General features: G+C 37.8%; 1 protein-coding gene across 4 annotated transcripts in view; it reads right to left on the reverse strand.

The window, feature by feature from the left end:
* LOC102222795 (serine/threonine-protein kinase DCLK1-like) overlaps window positions 1–20,474 on the reverse strand; it is a 46,879-nt gene that overhangs the window by 12,006 nt on the left and 14,399 nt on the right. For 3 of the 4 annotated variants that reach the window (XM_023342495.1, XM_023342496.1, XM_023342494.1), the window contains exons 4-6: window positions 18,523–18,634; window positions 14,340–14,447; window positions 2,479–2,573 (exon numbers count right to left, since the gene is read on the reverse strand). In XM_023342495.1, the coding sequence (XP_023198263.1) occupies window positions 2,479–2,573; window positions 14,340–14,447; window positions 18,523–18,634 (315 nt within the window). Of the gene's footprint in view, window positions 1–2,478; window positions 2,574–5,385; window positions 5,529–14,339; window positions 14,448–18,522; window positions 18,635–20,474 lie in introns of those variants that run through there. The other variant, XM_023342497.1, reaches the window with a different exon arrangement.

Consider the following 20,474-nt stretch of genomic DNA (forward strand, 5'->3'; position numbering starts at 1 on the left):
AGTGAGTGGGAATGGCTGCAGCTGAAACTGTCACAGGGGAGAGAAGGAATCTCTACCACGGAGCACAGGAAAGTAAGGCGCAGGGCGAGAATTATAACATAATATTGCTGAAGAGTGTGAAGCTGCAGAGTGGAGAGGGGAGATAATGGGCTGAAAGAGGCTTCCACTCCTCCTTCTAGTCAAGCTATTGCCGGCTCAGTGTAAAGTGTTAGAAATTGCAAAACTCAGAATAATCTCTCTTTATGAAATAGGCTCTCAGCTTGTGATGTTCAAAAGAATTTAACTGCTGTTTTCAGTGAACTGTGCAAAAAAGTGTGTTTTAGTTTCATTTTCTCATTATGAGTTCAGCCTATGATCACATCTCAGAATAAACTGTTTACCTGAGTAATAAGATGGTAATTCACATGTGTAGTCACTAGAAACACAAAATTAAAGCTGAATAACTGCCAATCTTTACCAATTTGAAATTTGACTCCAGTCTGAAGCAATTCAATTTAATTTTTACTTTGGTGTATGTGTTAAGAAAATATATTTTTCTCTATGAAATTTAAATTTTCAGTAGTCTAAATCATGACAGTTCTCCCTGTTTATTCTCTGAGTGTGTTTGGCAATGTGGGTTAATGTAATGTATGCACGTGCCAGCCTGTTTCTTTTATGTCGACCCAGTTCCGGGCAAATGCGTAAGTTCTGCTGTTTGGTTCTCAGTAGCTGCAACCCAAATCTGATCCGCTCCCACAACCCTGGCTAACAACTGTACCACTGATAGATTCTTCTTGTTTTATCAAATCGCTTCTCAAATGTTGCACAAAACAGAACCTATGAAGCTTCTAGGCCTTGTTTTCTCAAACACCTTCACAAGTAGTGTAGTGCTTATCTATGGGTATATAAATATTTTATGCTAATGGCATTCTATTTAAACAGTAAAGTGAAACTTTTCAAATAAGTCATATTAAATTCATATGCCCTTGTTCACTGTGAACATACAGTTAAATAAATATTATGTTTGGTCTTTTTTCTAATTAGCTGTGTTTGGGGAGTCAAGGTGATCCAATCCCGGTATGGCAGCCAGTGTCTATTGATTAAAAATTGTATTCAAAGCTTTGAGATGTGGAAAAATGCAAACAGCACATAAACTAGAGGATGCTCAACAATCGCTCTTAATATAGAAGGACTGTTTTGTAACATTAAATACTGTGGGCAAGCTACAAGCCACGCAGAAACCCCCATTCACTGGCCAGCTATATTGGCTTATTATGTTGCCAGTGTTTCTGAAAAAATGGCAGAACAGAAGAAGAAAAAAAGAGTAGCACTGTTGACTTGACGAAGTCTAAAACGTATTTCAATTTGCCTAACCAGAAGCCTTCATAAGAAAAGACAAGAAAAAACTAAAGCAAAGTTATCAGAGCAGGAGCAATATCGCAATGAGTTAATATATATTTAAAAAATCTCCTGAGCTTTGGTCAAGACAGAAACTAATCCAAAAACTTAATTCTTCTGGAAATTTTTGAATCACATTTAAAAAATGAAATTGAAGGACTTGCAGTAACCTTCAGCCACAAGGTTGGGGAAAAACTACATGAGCTTCATTTGTACTGCTGAAATCAGTAGCTCTGTTGAAGGAGAAAATAAAAGCTCACCATTATCACTGTTGTACCAAAACATTCATCTTGACACATTTAAGTTGAAATTTAAGCTCACAACAACTGGGCTATGAAATCAGAAGGAACAATTAGTCTTTGAATTAGACATTTTTCCATTGAGTTGCATGTCCTTTCTCTGCATTGTACCTTCAATTTGTGCGTCAATCCTATTACTATCCTATCTCATATTCTCTTGTGAATATAGTGTTTCCAATAAATGTTTTAATCAGTAAAATGAAACTTTACAAACGGTTGAATTGATAAACTCTTACTACTATAAAATGTTTTCTAAACCCTTTGCAGGGGCGTACACATACAAAATGACACAAGATCCGCCCTTGTCATTTTTAGATCAGATGCTGGACAAACTGCTGACTCATAAATCCAGAGATAACTAGAAGCGAGGGCTGGCGCTGTGCGATGCAGCGCCAACACTTGCAGATAGAATTCTCGGCGAGGAGCAAAGAGCAATGCGTCAGCATATGTGCAAATGCAATGGACGTGTTTTTCCGGCTAGTAACACGTGTCCAAACGTATATGCCTTCAGAGCTTCTCAGAGCAGTACTGGATGAGATCAAAGCTTCACTCCCCACCCTGATCTTAGATGCTAAAGGTGTTGGGATGTGCTGGTTTCTTCATGTTCAAGTGACTCTAAGATGTAGTTGGCCTATGCTCAGTCACAGCTTTGTCCTTTTCCTGAGAACATAAAAGGAGTGTGTTACAGACTTAAAAGTCTCTAAAATGTGTGGGCTGATTGTGGGTGGAAATCTTATGTGATTACGTGTATGTGTGTGTGTGTGTGTGTGTGTGTGTATCTGCTTGTGTAATCTAGTCCTACCTGGCGTCGGCTGAGGCTGCCTGGGCTGGTCGGGGAGGGGGTGGGAGATTTCCCCGAATGAGGAGTGGATTGCTGACTGGCCGGCGTCCCGTTCACTGGAGGGGGAGAAAAAAACGAGAGAAAGGTGGAACACGGAAGAGATGAGAGAGGGAAAGACTGGAAAAGAAAAACATTTAAAACTGGACTGGTGTTTTTCAGGACACTTATAGCAGCCCACTCTTCCGCCCTCAGCATATCCATGCACATGAATGAGACGGAGTAGGAGTGAGGAAGCAGAAAAAGGAAACACTAAAATCCATTTTACGCTTCTTTCACTTATGTTATGTTTTGGTATCTTTCTTTAGCCATGACTCAAATCCTTTCGCTCAAACTATTTACATTGTCGGCTGGAGGTAAGCAAAGGTTGTCCTCATTTTTGACTGCCAGTTCAGTGCACGTGTGACCTCAGTAGTCTCTTTCTCCAGCTGAAGCAGAGCACAAAAAATCCCCGCGGCAGGATCTCGCTAAACAAGAAAATTATATTAATCAACATTTCACCTGAGTCCTGCAGTCAGGCAAAATAAACTTGAGGGCATCATTAAGAATTTCACGTAGAGATGCATCATGTCAGTACAAATTAACAACATGTGCAATTTTGCAATCACAAAGCATTGCCTGAATTAAAAATTTGGTGGGCTACAACGCTTTTTGTGCTAGTATTCTTTAAACACACCTTGTGTGGATCTTACAGAGTGGGATCCTAAAGCATAGGAAAATTGCAACCGTGATAAAAAGGAGTAGTGAGAAAATGTGGGTTATTTGAAATCAATGTGATCAATGATCACATTGATTTTTTCCCATAAGTGCTTGTGCCACCCCTCGCAGAACGGCATTGTGGGCAGTGAGATAAGTTACCTGTACCAAACACTGCCACTGCCTGTAACTACAGTTTTTCTTTTCTTGTCTGTGAGAAATTTACGTGTCAAAAGCATTGAAAATCTCCCTTTTTTTTTGGTTTGCAGCAAAGTGAAGGTTTTACAAATCAAAGATATTAATCACAATCAGGCTAGAACAAACAAGAATGTTAGAGTTTGAAACTGATTATCAAATGAAGTCCAAATCAATAAACAAACTGTGAAATGGCTCCTTAGGTTAGCAATACCGTTAAATAAATTCAAAATAGACATCAATTTTAGTGTCAATCCTTACTGGCTACCATTAGCAACGGTAACAATAATATTGCAACGTAACAGTACAGACTGCATGTTGGACGGGACTAAGTCTACCAAAGCATCTAACACTACGCTACTTTTAACTAACTACTGCAACAGCAAATAAGAGGAATGAGAAGACTTGGCTGAGTTTTAAACTCTAAACTAATATTCCAACTAGCTAACCATTCGCTGCTAAAGTTGGCTCTTACAGACGCAAAAGTATGCATTTGCTTCAGGATTATTGACAGTATTACCACTTAACTGAGGGTCTGTCTCACAGCTGGTTTGAATGTCTGGACTCCATTTGATATTCACTAGTTCAAAAATTAAAATACTCAGGCTAGTCAACCAAAAACATAATTCTTCAAAGCAAAATTTGAGAAAACTTTATTCTATTGTAATGTGAAAAGCACTACATAGAGTGGCGGTCTTGATGTTGATAACACCAGCCTGATTCTGCCAGTTTGGGTTGTTTGACAGAAAATTCTAGAATTTGCATTTGCTACTATTGTGTATACTAATTTCATTCTATTTAAATGTTTGTTTTTATGGACCTTCGATTGCATTTAATCACTTTTAGTTCAGAATATAAAATGCTTCAAGCTAATTATTCTACAGGGAACACGGATTTATTATTGGCATTGTTAGAATTGCCATGAACTTCCAATTGGAATTTTAACTCATTCCAACTGGAATCTTTTCTTCTTTTACTGAAAGCACTGCAATAGGCTTCATGCTTGACCTTTCTCAATCACAAACACTGGGCACAGAAGAAGACAGAAAATTTGAGAAAATTATTCTTCACTGATTAGTTGTGGATTTGTCAACCTTTTTCTCTATTTGTGAAAACAAAAAAGGGGAGCTCATTATATCACATCTGGATCTGAATGTCACACCCCTAAATTTTATAAATTGAAGTAGACTGAGTTTTGAAGCAATTTTATACAAAAGCCGATTTATTGTGCAGTTTGAAGAGAAAAAAATAGGTCTGTTCCTGAAGAACTGGGCGTTATTCAGGAATTAAAGTAAAATAAATAAAAAAAATCCATTAAAAGGGATTTACGAATCTTTGTCGCTATCAAGCCCCCCTCTGCGTTTTACCTTTAACCACACTTCTGAACCTTATTTCCCCACTAATCTGAAGATTGCTAGATGTAGACAGCATAGATTTTCACAGTCAATCCCTTGATGCAGCAGACAAGCTTTTTTGTTAATGCTTTCTTTCACTTGATTCCCTGAGCCTCAGCATGAATTGAACAAGAAAAGCCTCTTCACGGATACATTTTTGTAGTCCAATTCATGCCTAAGAACTTTCTGAATTATTCCACAGTAAAAGGAAATGAACACAGCAATCGGTTGACGGCTTCCCCATTAAATTACTCAAACGTTCATATAATTAGTTTTTTTTTTTTTTTTTTTTTAAAAAACACGTGTGAGGATAAATTAAAACGACGAGTTGTCGGTGCCGTTCCTTCATTGATGAAATTCAGCATCAGCGTTAGACAGTGAAGCCCTCCTTTCAATTACAAAACGATATTAGCCTACAGCGTTAATGTCACCAATTTATTTTGTACCAAAAACAAACGAAATCGCTTTTAGAAAAGCTGTTCGTCAAGGTCAAATATCGGGGAATAGAACATCTATGATCATCCGGATTTTAACACATAAGTTTCGGGCTTGAAATGGCAACAAAAACGTCGGCCGAGTTTCCTACCTTCCACTTCCAGCATGGCGAAAAAAGCACAGTGTTAATCCAAAGTGGCGAAAGGAGAGGAGCAGCACCTTTTTTTTTTTAACGCGTTCCGCCCGAGTGTGTGTCTGGTAGTAAACTGGTGTGAATGGGAGACGGAGCTGCGCTATACTACACGGAGAGGCGGAGAGGCTGCTTGCGCAAACTCTGACGCGCACCGGGAGCGGAGGGAGAGATAGAGAGCTGGCAGGAGAGAAGGAAGGACGGGTAAAAAAAAAAAAAAAATCCTAAAATTGTCTTCTTTTAGTGCTGCTGGGTTATAGTTACCAATAAATTTACGCTTTTATTTAATCTGGAAGCAAAACCGAATGACGAGCAGGTGGATTGAGCTTAAAGCAAAGGACAGATACTGGAGTGATTCAGAACAGAGTGTTCTAAAAGCTCTGTTTCTTCATAAAGAAATGTTCTATTTATGACCAGAAAACCCTCCCAAAGCTTCAGCTGCTTACTCAACACCTCCATTTTCGCATTCCCGAAGAAACAAAACCAGTCCACACTATAAAAAGGGATTTCTAAAGGTAATGGATATTGGTCATAAAAAGATCAACATTGTAAATTCTAATATTAACTGTTTTTAACAACAAATCCTACAAAACGTTTTGTTATTTAACTAAAGACGTTGCTTCAGTTAGCTGCTATTCTCCTTCACTGTATGATGCTGAAGTAGACTACAGTAAAATTGATATATAGTATAATGTTAATTACAAGCATGCCTCAATAAATTATAGTTGGAAATGCAGTTTATTTTAGTGATTCAATTTAAAAATTAAACTCATATAACTCATGCAGATTTATTATAAGCAGAGTTACATATTTCATACTGTTATTCTTGTCAATTTTGATCATTATGGCTTAGAGTTAACAAAAACATAAAGTTTCCTGTATCAGAAAATAACATTGCTTAAGACAAATAAAATGAAAATTTATGTTACAGTTATATTATAGCTAGACAATCATGACTATTGACACATTACACGGTAAGGCTAATCCAGAACATGCCATCACCAAAGATGTTTCCACCCACAGAGTGCTGTATTCAAAAATATTGGAAAGCAAAATTTAGTGGAAAGAAAAAAGGTGCATGAGCATCAGGGATAATTGAAGCCTTGTGAGGATTTTGAAGCAAAGCCTTTTAGAGTTTGGTGAAGTTTCAAAATGTATGGACTGCAGCAGGAGTTCAGTGCTTCAAGAACCACCACTTGCAGACATATCCAGCATACAGCCTACAACTGTCACATTCCTTATGTTATGTCACTTCACCAGAAAGTTCAGGAGCGATTTATCTGGGCTGGAGAGAAAAATGACAAGAATATTACTCAGCACCCTAAAACTGGAATTTTCAATAAAAATAAATTTTTCGTTGCTCAAACATGTCAGGAGCTGAAAAGCATTTTCGGAAGTCAAAAACTACATATCTGGGTCCGATTTTGTACATCAGGTGGAAAAGTTATACTTATCTGTATGTGATACAGATTTTACCCTGCAGCTGCAGACTTCAGGTGTAAATATTTGCTGGTCTAAGCTGTCTGCTTGCAGGCTGCCTTAAACATTTTCATTAGATATTACAGATGCATCCTGATTTTACAACCTGAGCAGTTATTACAACAAACAAGACAGTAGCTTAGTCAACAATCCTTAACAGGTTATTCAAAAATAACAGGTTATGTGATCATTTTTCATGAGGTTGTACATAATATGCACTCAGACACATTTGAGAGCATTTGTGGGAACAGTTGTTACATAACACATTCTATTATTTAGTACATTAGTGAAAGGGAAGCTCTAACTGCACGACTGATTTTGATAAATACAGTAAATTAAGAGAAACATAGCTCATAAATCTCCTACGAAATATATGCCTGTTTCTTGTTTGTGGTGCAGACTCACCGGAGTAGTCTTAAAAGCCAAAGGCTAACTAAGGAGACTGAATTGTGCAGTAACAATTGCCACTTATGATACTCAAACCTTGGCTCCAGCTGTTCTTGAATATGGCACCTTTTATTAGTTTAATAATTCAGCGATATTTGCAGCTCATTACTGTTACTTTCAGTGCCAGTAAAAGCATAGTTTTGTAAAAGCATGGCATTAAAACTATGTTTAGAGTTAAGAAAAATATGTGATATATTTCTCAGAGATTGAAATGCAATTGATATAAATTCAGCGCAGAATTTATATGCCCATCCTATACTTTCCAAAGTACACATTCAATAGTAGGTTTACTATTGCATGTGCAAAATAAACATAATTTAAGGTGAGATGATGTGATGTGTGTTGATAATTGCGACACATTACATTGAAAATTTGAAAAAGCCTAAGATGGGTAAAAAAACAAGATGGCCTTCCAGTGACTGTGGAATACACATAAAAAATATGCAACTAAAATTGGGCTACTAGCAGCCTGAAGCGAGCTCTACTATTTTTAGTGTAATTAAGTTTTTAACGTGTAGTTGAAGTGACAATTATGAGTCAGCTGAAGGGTGTCTGATACCCAAGCAGGAATATGACTGTACATCCAACTGTTTAAGGCTATAAAAGATTAAAGTAAAGTTACAGTACCAATGTGGAAAATGAAGGCTCAGGCTGAAGGAAATGAACTTGTTGACCAGACGATGCTTTGGGAAATACTGAGTGTGTAACAAATAGCGAAGCACCAAGAGATTGGGATCACACAGTTATCGCTTGATGAAAAAAATAAAAATAAACAAACAATGGAGTAATTGTGTCAAGCTAAGAAGTCCCACCATTTGAGTGACATGCATTTGAACCACCTTTCATATCAATTACAACTGCAAGTCTCCATTACATGTGTACAACAGGAGAATGAAGTGTTTGCTCTTCCTGAGTTGCAAAATGGCTCAAGTTCAGTCAGACTGGATAAAGAGCATCTGTGAAAATCAATGCTCAAATCCCGCCAAATCCTGCTCATTCAAATTTAGGTCTAGACGTCCAACGCTTTCATCGAAACCATTCCACTATAGCGCCGACTGAATTCTTCCAGTCATTGTTCTGTTGGTCAACCTCTCCCCCAGTCTCAAGTCTTTAGCAGCTTCTAACTGGTTTTCTTGTAGCACTGCCCTGTATGATCCATCCAGCAATAGCATGACGCTTCCACCATGCTTCACAGTCAACATTATGTATTAATTATTTATGTCCAAAACGTTTCATTATGGTTTTATTTTATCAGACCACATCGTTTTACATGTTGTAGCTCTATATGACCATGTCTTGGTAGATTAGCTTTAAACCTTTCCATAACTTTATCCCATACCTGTACAACCTTCACAGGGAACTGCATTTATCCTGAGATTACGTTACAGACGTGGACTTTACCTGCTGTTAACTTGACTTCTGAAGATTGCATGAGATTTCATTTAGTTCTACCACAAATTTAAAACTTAGAGTGATTGCTATAACTTTGCCAAGAGTTTTGAAAACCATGTAAGATTTTCTTACAATATTTTGTGTAAATAGTAAGTAAAGTGTGTGATTTTTTAAGTAGTTATGATGAACCAAATGATCGCCCAGAACATTCTATTATGCAAGCCACATATTTTCATAAGAGATTAGCGCTGCGATGACATTTAATGCATCACATCAACTGCAACCAAAAATAACAGCTAAAATTACTGAGAACTTTAATGGCAAATAAATACAACCAGTAATTGTCATTATGCCACAGTTGAATTTTGAGAGAAATGTTTTCTATGTCTGAAATAAATTGGCACCACGACACATAGATTACTGACTTTTAGTGAATGACCTGTATTATTCATACACATTAATGCATTTACGTTTTCTGTGTATGTTCGCCTGCATAAACAGGTTTTATGGAGCACAAAAGTAACGGATGCTCCAAATATAGCACATTTACAGTTCATAAAGTTTCTCAGACAGGATTGGGTTCTCTGGAGACATACTGGATCTTATTTTTGGGTCACCCCACCCCAGAGGTTTCAACACAAAGAGCGAGATGATTTGCAGAGGTGTCGAAGCGATGCTTACTGATGACACCATCTGCACTTCTCTGTTGATTTTTAGCAGACGTGAGGCATCAACGGAGGCACAGATGGTGAGATGGGGAGAGGAACTATGTCTGAGTGCAAATTGTTTTCGCACATTATTTTGGGTCGGTGTGTTTATGCATTCTCAGCTGGGGTTGTGGCATCATCGCAGAGTGAATATCGAGCAATGACAGTGTTAAGCCTGCCCACTCTCAACCATTGGCAGATAAAGCACAACATGACAGGATATAGCAGACACTTTTCCATATTTATTTTCATGTAATTTTCATTTCTCTACCTTTTCCTTACATTAAGATCCGATTATATAATTTTGTAAGTATAAAACATGGGGTGGCTACTCAAAATTAAATACCCAACAAACAGACAACACATAAGGTTTCTTTATTTTGCTTCAGTAAGAACAAGGAAAGAGAATTAAATTCAAATGTGCTGTGAGCTGCATACTGAGAAGTTTTTTGATGCTGCTGGGAACTGATAAGGCATTCTGTCTCGTTTCTTGGAAGGCTTCTGTTGTTAAACCTAAGTAGAAAGGACAACGTGTTTTCCTAAACCTAGACAAAAGATAAAACATTCTGACTTGAAAGCTACATTATCTGACTGCTGTAGACTCCTATCCAGAAATGACTGTCTCATTTTAAACATAAAACTAGAGAAAAACGACAAGGACATCTAAAAAAGAAAATTGAACCAAATAAATGCTTTTTGAGTTTGTGGATTTCTTTGTTCTTTTCCCAACTATGCATAACTGCAGTCACACTGTGGTGCGTTTCTAATGTCTGTTCTTTGTTTTCTTTAATCATCAAATATAACTTTCAGAGTCATAGCATCATTCTAATTTTTAGCTCTCTTCACTGATTTCCTGGGAGATTCTTGTTTGTTATCTGGCGGATCACTGTCAATCTAAATCTGATTGGGGGATGAATATTTTTAATTTAATTTCTTGCAACTAAAATTAAAATATACTCAAAAGTAGGTTTAATGTTGGAACCAGTCACTGCTAGAATCAAGAAGTACCTGTTGTCACACAAATATATTAATCGTGACCAAATAAAGAAAGAAGAGTGAAACACAAATAAAACAAACCAAGCTTCATCCATTGGGTAGCTGGCTTCACTCTTGCACATAAGGTCCATCATCCAAAAGGACCTCAGAGTCGGGTCAGTAGGCTCGTTTACATGAATAAGTAATCTGAATAAAATGTGTCATATAAACGCTCCAATTGGAATACTTGTCTAGAACGGATTGAAATTGTTATCCAAATGAGAGGTGTGGTTCATGCGATTGAGAAAAAACAAACTTAGCTTATTTGCTCAAATCATAGTTAGGCTTCACACTCAGATGTTCATCTATACTATTAGAAATGTAAAATTTTGATGAGCGAAACTTCTTTTCAATACATCCATTGAACTTCTCTCCAACATAAAGAAAGGAAAATATATTCTTACGTTTTGCTGGACAGTACATTTATTTATGTTTTCCCAAGAATGGGAGCAATGCAAGAACTTAATATTTATTTAAGGGTTACAAACAGATTGTTGTACTGATGCAACTGGGTAATAGAAATAACTGTAAAATATTCACTACAAATAGTTTCATTTCATCCACAAAACAAACAGGTTTCCAGTAAAATTCTTCAGTTTAACACCTGATTGGATTTACGGAGCTAGTGTGAGTGTGTGAAAAACAGTGTTTGTGCACATGGCAACCCCAACCCCCTTACACACACACACACACACGCCTACACGCAACTCTAGTGTTCAGCAGTGTCCAGATTTTGGCTGCAAGCTCACACAGCCATGGGCAGTCAAACACTCAGAGGGACACCAGGTGGTGTTTGATGTTGTGCTAAATGCTCTCTGTGACAGATATAATTCACACTGATCAGCTTTTAATGCTTTTTACTCAGAATTGGTTTGGCAAAGGTTTTGGTTGATTTATTTTATGTCTTATTTGACCTGAAATGATTTAAGTTAGTATGCTATTTCAAGAGCACTCTGCCATAATTGTGACGGACGTGTACGTCCCACAATAATAGAAGAGAAATGATGGCACATAAAAACGTGTTCTTTTTTTTTTTTATGTAATTGTTATTAAACATTTATAGAAATTCTTAAGACTTCAAAACAAAATCTTAATTTTCTTTTAATCTGGTTATAGAACAAAGCAAACAGGGTAACACTGATGAAGGTTCAGCAACTGACTATTTTTTGTGTCGCTCATGTAAACATTCAATAGCCAAACACAGACTGGGCTTAATCCATAAAGGATTTTTGGCAAATTAATTCAGTTTAACTTCAAAATATTAAATTCTGTTTCAATTTAATGAGTCATTTCCAAACAGATAGATCATATTTCATATTACACTAATTCAGATTCCGTTTTTAAAACCATTTATTCAAATTCGGTGTCTGGTGTCACAAAGTTCTGCCCATATGAGTCTTTCTTGCGACCACATAACAGCAGCAGAAATGGCTGCACATGAACAGTGAAAAGCAGCAGATGATGTTGACTCACTTTCATTTGAGAACAAATTGTCCTGCAGAGAAGTGAGCATGGTGTATTTTTTTTTTTAAACAGGGGAGAGCGAGGGAGATTGGGGGGATAATGACAAACAAGAGAGGAGCGGAGAGGGTCAAACAACAGATCCATCAGTTGTTTTTCTGCTGTCACTCCTCTCTCCTGTTACAGTCAGGCAATGTTCTAGGAAATAAATACAACATAGTCAACAACAACACAACATCTGATCACAATAGCATAAGTGAAGCCACGAAGGTATGTGGGGTGTTTTTTTCTTTCTTTTTTACAAAAGCGACGAGACAGGATGGTCTGACTCACGATTCTAGACGGGAAGGGAATGCCAGTTAGCTCCGTCTGCACAGACGGCCATTTCATAGGAAGTCACTGCCTTATATGGGTGCCTATTGTGTCTCCAGCTACATGCTCTAAGTGTGCCACGTTTCCATAGCAACCAAGAGAAGTCTCCCCCCCCCTCCCAACATGACTTTTTGTTTTTTCATTTTTTCTCTCTCTTGCTCTTTTTCTCCCTCTCTCTCACACACACACACACACACACACACACACACATGCATGTACACCTTAGTTGCAGATGCAATGCTGCGAGCCAGATCAGAGACTGTATGACTCACCCTCATAACCTTTTCCCCAAAGTTCTCAGTCTGACAGCACTCAGAAGCTTCTCTTCACATAAAAACATCTTTCTCTCTACACCTTCTCACTTTGTTTTTCACATCTTCATTCTGCAATTATATTTGTAAGAAATAATAATAATAAAGTTTCTGTGCATATTTATGACTTCAAAAAGCAGGTGGAACAAATCATTTCTGTAGGATTTCTGGGGGTTGCATCAGCCTACTGAATCATACCCAAACCGGTGGGTCTCTGTACAGTCAATAACTTCATAATTACAGCCGAAATGAAAAAGTGTGCTGTTGCGTAACTAGGCAATACCGGTCAAAGCTCAAACTGTGCAATCAGGCAAAGAACGAAGTGGTATTTGGTAAAGCTGAAAACTAATCACAAACTCCTCACTGCTATTAAGACGAAATTAGTGGCACACAACAATGCTGGTGCATTAGTGAGAACTCTATTAATTTCCATGAATTAATATTCATTTACTGGGATGTTTGTGTAATCTAAAGGAGTTTTATGGATGTCTTATTAGGCACAAACTAAGCACAGTGTGTGTGCACACTCTTAATGTTTCATGACATTTCATTAGTATGTCAGGTGAGGAACAGTTTGTGTGGAGCTGCAGGATTGAGTCACTAGCCCTCTTATCTTCCCCCTCTCTCTCCATCTCATCTCTCTTTTGTTACCTCTCTCATCCCTGCTTGCATTTTCCTCCCCCCCTGGGTGAAATCAGCTGGATCTTGTCTCATTTCAATTTGCATTTTGCATGCACTGAGACACGGCTCGCATGTATGTGAACACTGCCAGACAGTCTGCATAGCGCTGATTTCATTACAGCATTTATTCACACTGTGCTGCGACATGGATGGAAGTAATGAGCTGGATAACATAAGAAAAATAAAGACGAGGGAGTATCGCGACACAAACACACCCCAATTATTTCCACTGGGTCTGTGCCACCATACACATTCCTCATGTGCAAACACAGACATGAAGGTTAGAAGAACTCAGTGAACTACAGTGCCTTGTATTTGTACCGCATGAACTTTTTCACATTGTTGCAATGAAAATCTTGTTTGCATAACATGTCGTAGACCAACACAAAGTAGCATATAATTAAAAAGTTTAAGAAAATTAATCGTTGTAATTCCAGCACAAGGACATGCTTTGATCTAAACCATTTCATTGCAATGCTGATTCAATGGTTTTGAACCACTTTATGGTTTTGTTTTGTATTTTTCTGCATTTATCCATTGACTATCCACTTTACAAGACTTTCCTATCCCTGCTAAAGAAAGGCATCTGCACAGCATGATGCTGCCACCACCATGAGTCACAGTGGGTCTTGTTGGTTCAAAGTGATGTGTAGTGTTTCTTTTCTTCACATGGGAGATTTTAGACATAAACTTTGTGCTTGGTATGTGGTAATCTGCAAACAGGGTTTATGTTGGCTGTCTGGACTCTATTAATTAGATTTCTGAAAGCAGTTAGCTCAGCTGGCTAAAAACAAACGCACACCACACTTTTCAAGTCTTTTTTCATTAAAACACTGGAAAAAAATGCACCTTTTCCCTCCACATTGTGTTCGTCTAACATTAAAAATGCTACTAAAACTTGCTGGAGTTTTTGCTTGCAATGTGACAAATTGTGAAAAAGTTTAAGTTGTCTAAATGTTTTTGTATGGTAGATGACACTGAAGCAAAATTGCTTTAGCAAAAATGAAGCAGAAAAAGAGAGCCACTTTACCAGAAGCTGGGGACTTGCTGCGATGTGATTGGATGACAGTCCTGGGAGAGCATCGGTTGAGAGAGCCTGACATCTTGCCATAGGTCACTGACTTCATCATGCGGCACTCTGCAAGTGCAAACAGCATAACCATGCATTCAGAGGCAATTTGGTAGGCACAAACAAATATATCTGCTCAAATAGTGTCAAAATTCAGAAAAAAAAATAGTATTTAAAAATTTTCTAAAAGTCTGGAGGTCTGATGGCTAGATTTAAGCCTGCATTGTTAACAGAGAAATGATAACCTATGAATCCAGCTGTAATTGGGTTTAGCTTCGGATCCCCAGGAAAAATGAGTCCTGACCTTCTCCGGGCTCGCTTTCCAAACAGAATTATTGCGGCGTTTCAGGAGTGGCAGCTATGACTCATGGAGAACTAGTACTTTGCAGACACACAGTCCAAATAAATGAGCCGTGTGAACGCCAGCGCCCAACCTGCCTGCCTCCTCCTCCAAAACTTTTCTCGTCTCCTGCTCATTAACTGAGCCCCATTAAAGCTCATTAACATTTCAGACAAGTGGGAAAGGGAAGAATATGCAGCCTGCCAGGCGTGTCTGTCCTCATCCACCTCATCTGTGTGTGTCTGTGTGGCTGATTGTGTGACATTTTCTGTAACCCGGTGATTAATGTACAATACGGAGTGTTAACATGATGACTGTGTGCCAGAGTTGAGGCAGGGGCGATAATTATAGCGATGCTGAGAGGAGGCAGCGTCTTCTGCAGCTCCACTTCCAACTGCCTTACTGCTTAGTCTGTCACTCTGTATTCCTGTCTGTCTGTTCCTCCATATTACTCTCTGTCTGCCGGTGGATAAAGAGGTGTTAACTTACACTCCCCATCCCCTGGCACAGACAGGATCGATGTGTGTTGGGGGCAAAAAGAGAATCTTTCAGTTGTGTAGGATTATTAAAAAGTGGTTAGGAAGTCAACTTTTAGTTACTTTTTGAAGATGTAAAATAAACAGACATCTTGAGAAAATTTGGTTGTTTGTGTTTTTCACTTTATTATAAGCTTTTGTAACTTAAATTAGCCATAAAAATAATTGCATAACACAGAATAAAATGATACTGTGAAAAAAGGTTTGCTTTGGTAATTCCATAAAAAAACTCACATAATTCTAAGGTTTTGCAAGAAAGAGAAAAATGCAAAGTAAGGACATTTTTTTCTACCTTTGATTTAAATGATCTGTTACATGCCAAGTATGGTAAAAGACAGTGAAATTGAAACTTTTTAAATTTAATATCAGAATACTGCATTAACACTAAGGCATAATTGTTTTGTTTTGTTTTTTACAAACTTGAGAAGTTAGATCAGTTTGCCAGATCTGATGTTTTCTGTGTACATTTTCTGCAAAGATTTGTTTAGTTTCCTCCTCTTGCCTACAATATAGTCTGTTTCATTACTTGGTTTGTTAAGAACAACACCCGGTTCTGAATCCAAAATAAAGGGACTCTGGACATTCAAAAGCTAGTATCAGCAGATGCTGGTACTGCTTGCCTTCTCAGGCGTAAGTTTCAGACACCTTCTTTGGAGTTGCTATTTACTTTTCCCCCAGAGAGACTGAGGTGGCAGAACTACAAGTAGAGCAGAAAAACAAGTGCTTTCAAGAAAGTAAATAACCTCATCTGACCCACAGTAACCATTCTAGTTTCATGCTGGTGCTGGAAGACGATGGCTCATAAGGTGGTTCCGAAATCAAATTGCTTCTCCAAAAATAACCCCCTGAAATCAACATTACATCAGATTATTTTTCCCTGAGAAACCATTTTCTTCAAAGACCAGCAAATTAAATTAAAGTTAAACCTTTAATCAACTTAGATAATATTAAGAACATTTGATATCTGGTTGATAAAACTCTATGTCATAATGCAGTGTTTCAGCTCTGTTTCTGTATCTGTTTACATAATCAAATCATTAGGGAGGGGGTTAATAATAAAAATAATCCTTGATTACAATAATTATTGTCTGAGGTGGTTTTCATAATTATCCTTATCTGAAGTGTAATTGTTGTAATTATTTTTGATTGCTCATTAAAAAAAAGCTTAATTTGACTTGGGAGAGTTCCAAGACAAAAACCACAGCTGACAAAAGAAGAACACAAAAGTCCAATCTCACATTTACAAAAACATATCATCCTCAAGAAGTGGAAAAGATTAACCTTTTGGAAGGTATATATCATGTTACACCTGGCATAAAACTAACATAACATACGGTTAGGCTGCCAGACAATAATCCAAAGCACACCATGAAGTCCAACTCTGAATGGCTGAATAAACCTTCAAAATTAAGGTTTTGGAGCGGCTCATTTAAAGTCCAGACTTAAACGAGGAGCTGAGGCATAACATAGGCATTTCATGCTTCAAACCTTACAATGCCACCTGAATTTAAATAATTCTGCAAAGAAGAGGGGACCAAAATTCATCCAGGCAGAAAAGCATGATGGTGGTTTTTGCTGCCAAGAGTGACACAACTAGTTTTTAGGAGCGAGTTGCTTTGGATAGCTTTGTTAAACTAAGATTTAATCATAATTTGAAAACTGCATTTTGTGTTTAACCAGGTTGCCTTCTGATGATAAAAAGAGAAAGAAAATCGCAAAAGCTCATAAAGGAGCCCCAAAAAAATCCACATCATAATTAATTTTTTAAAAATTATAAAACATATTTTTGTTCATTCAGACAGATATTTTTGTTTCTTTAAGAATGTGTTATTATATCAAATCTGACTCCATCCAGTATGAAAAAAAGATTCATGCTCTTTATTAAACTTGAACATTAACAGCAGGGCAACAGTACACATGCGTGCTCTACCTATATGTTCCATCTTTACTACTGATGCCAACATTGAAAAAGAAAGAAAGTTTAATCAGAAAGATACAGTAAGAACTAGATTGACTGCTAAGATCCAAACTTCTGGAGATAATTATCAGTAATTCCAGATAATACAAATTCAAAACCATAGCCCCCCACCCCCTGCTGCATGTAGGTGGTTGTTTTGTGGGTTTTCTCAAGAGGGAAGAAGGTCACCGAAGGAAGACTGGCTAATGGATTAGGGTAAGTATTATGTTTTGGGAATGAAATGAGAAAAAATGGTGTGCAAAAAAACGAAAGAATAATGAGAAGGGGTGGATGCTGGAGACCCAGGCTGGATGGACTTCATTTGGTGAATAAAGGGCTACAAATCAGACAAATGTACAGAATACAATTTGAACAAAAGCCAGCACAAACTGATTCATGGGGGAGCAGAGGAGGGAAAGAATACAGATGAGCACTAAATGGCAACAGAAGGAGAAGCAGACAGCAAATCATAGGACAGAGTATCCTCAGTGGGCCGTGGCAATAAGATGGAAAGAAAGGGAGCAGGGTTGTAAGAGGTGAGACAAGAACGGGAGACAAGAGGGGGGGATAAAAAAAAGAAGGATCAACACACATCGCAGCATGGACTTAATTTCTTTTGTAACCTGAAGCAGAAAGATGGCAGTCCTTCAGGAAATGAAGCGATAGTCAAAGCAGATGGATTTTACATCAGGTTCATTAATCACAGAAGTCACATCCCATGGTAAATGTTTGTATTTAGGGAGGCTGTTTCCTGCCATTTGCTAGTGGCAATACATTTCCACAGAGAATGTTGTTGTGTTAGATTGTACTAATCAGTTTATGTTTCTCCGTAATTATAGCTTGTTCTTCATTTAATTAGATCAACAGACCCTGAAAGGATTCAGATAACTGCTTTTTATGTGAGTGAATGTTTGTTTCCCCTCTGGTTCCCATTGTGAATGAGTGATTCTAGAGCTGAAAAGAATGCATATAACATATGCAGGGAACTTTGTAGCACATCTCCTTCTGGTCTGGCTCTTAAAATGCAAAAGGGACAACTCAAGGAGATACAAACACATAAATAAAGAATAGATGTGTCAGTACATCCGTTCTGTTTGTACGCAGGGTCTGCAAACACACAGCTGTGGAGCTGAGCAATGTGAGCAGGGTTCTGAGAATCACACATCAATATCTCTTTTCTGGGATGGCCAAAGTGTCTGTTATTGCAAAAATGTATTGCTATCAACAAATATGTGCCTGTACTGTTGACCAAGTTGTATAATTCTGAGTTTGTAACTTCAGCAAGAAACAATGAAAGCTTTCGTAGAGCACCTTTTCCCTTACCACTCTCATCCAACATCAAGTCATCATGGTAGCGGAACTTCTCTGGTCCACAGGCCACAAAAATATCCTCCTCACCAAAGAAGTCCTGCAGACATGCAACCTAGAAGTAAAGACAGACATGTGAGTTGGTATTTTAGCAACACTGTTTAATCCAGAGTGCCAAGCAAAATACACAACAGCTGTTTTCTGCAATCAGAGCTGTTCCTGCAAAGAAAGATTTTCTACAAGGTCTGACAAATTTTTAAAGAATGGCTTTTTAGTGACACAGTCCAAATTCAATTTCTTCAAGCAAAAACTAGACTTCTTATGTTTTGGTGGAAACATCAAATTAACCAAGCTTCAGGAGACAGACAAAGATCACCCAGGGTGTCTGTTTGTGTTTGTTGTCGGCACCAACTGCAGTTCTTCACTGTTTATCAGCCTATTGGTAACTATAATTAGACCTTGCTAAGTTGCAATTTGCTGATGTGCAGCAGCATGTAAACCAGACACCCAGAGAAGCAAGTGGGAGGTTCTCTTCCCATAATTCTTGCTTCCTATAAACAGGAATAAATAAATCACATGAGAAAAAATGTATAATGCGAGTAAACATAATGGACTTCCAGGAGAGAGGATATTAAAATAACAAGATCACTGTCTAATAGGAACATAAGTGACTAAATCCACATCTGACTCAGTCTTAATGACTCACTGTCGCTCTTTGACAGACTCCATACTGTGCAGTTTATACCAGCTGACAGCAACCATTTAAACACAAACTTACAAATCACAGGAACTTACTCTGGAAATAAGGATTTAGTAATGCAGCATATGATTAATAAATATTATTATACACATTATTTACAAGTTGCTACAATAAACATACCCAGCTGATCATTACTAGATGGATTTTGTGGCTTTTTAATTTCCAAACTCATTCTTACATTGCGGTTTAAAAAGTTAGAATGAGAGAAATTAATCTGAAAAGGGCAGAGGGTGAAACTGAGCTAAACTCTGAATGATTTACTCAACTGAGTTAATTACACACTACAGGTCAACCATCACATTTGAGCCCCAAGGCACCAATATTCTAAATTATATCTCATGCATTGGCAACATTACAGTCAGAAACATTCTTTATGAGATGGCAACAGTTCATCTACCATGACAAATTTCTCACCACAAAACCTATTAAGAGCTATTACAGCTTAAGCTGCTCAGATGTGTATCACCGCCTGGAGAAAAAAACATAAACACAAAACAACTGTTATTGCATTTTCAGAGCAATTAATATCCAAGGATCTATTTAGATTCCCATCTGCCCGCAAACTAGAGCCCCCAAAAGAATGTCAAAGCTTATGTAATGGCATCACCAGCAAAGTACTGAAAAAACAGGAGAAAGGGGCTTGTTAAAAGAATGTTTGATGGTATGTGATGAGTATGGGAATATAGGGAGACTGTTTTATCCCTTAAACAAGGCATGAGTAAGACAAGGAAGGAGTTTTAAATGAAACACTCTGACACAAACTGTCTGCTGAGCATGCATTATTTTCCAATAACTTTTCAAATGTAGCACCATTTGTGTGTATTTCCAAGTGTGTTCATGCATTTGGCCTCAGACAGAATGAGGATGACGCTTCTGCACAAGTAAACATGAAAGGAAATTACACTCTTGCTTCATAACAGATTGCATATTGCTTTGTTCCCTGATGTCCCCTGACAGTGCTCTGATGATTTCAGGGCAGAGCATCTCCACTTCCCAAAAACATAACAATGATACAGACACTGACGCTGCTAATGTTTCCCAAAAGTGTCGCTACTGATGAAAAACTTTCAGACAGCTATGCTTCTTGAGTAATATGTTGTATTATTTCAGCGTTTTATTCATTTTCTATGAGCTATAGCATTTCTTGGACCTAGAGAACAGGGAATAAAGACCACAACGACTATCAGATTAATGT

This window comes from Xiphophorus maculatus, chromosome 11, assembly GCF_002775205.1.
Source record: "Xiphophorus maculatus strain JP 163 A chromosome 11, X_maculatus-5.0-male, whole genome shotgun sequence".
Classification (NCBI taxonomy): domain Eukaryota; kingdom Metazoa; phylum Chordata; class Actinopteri; order Cyprinodontiformes; family Poeciliidae; genus Xiphophorus; species Xiphophorus maculatus.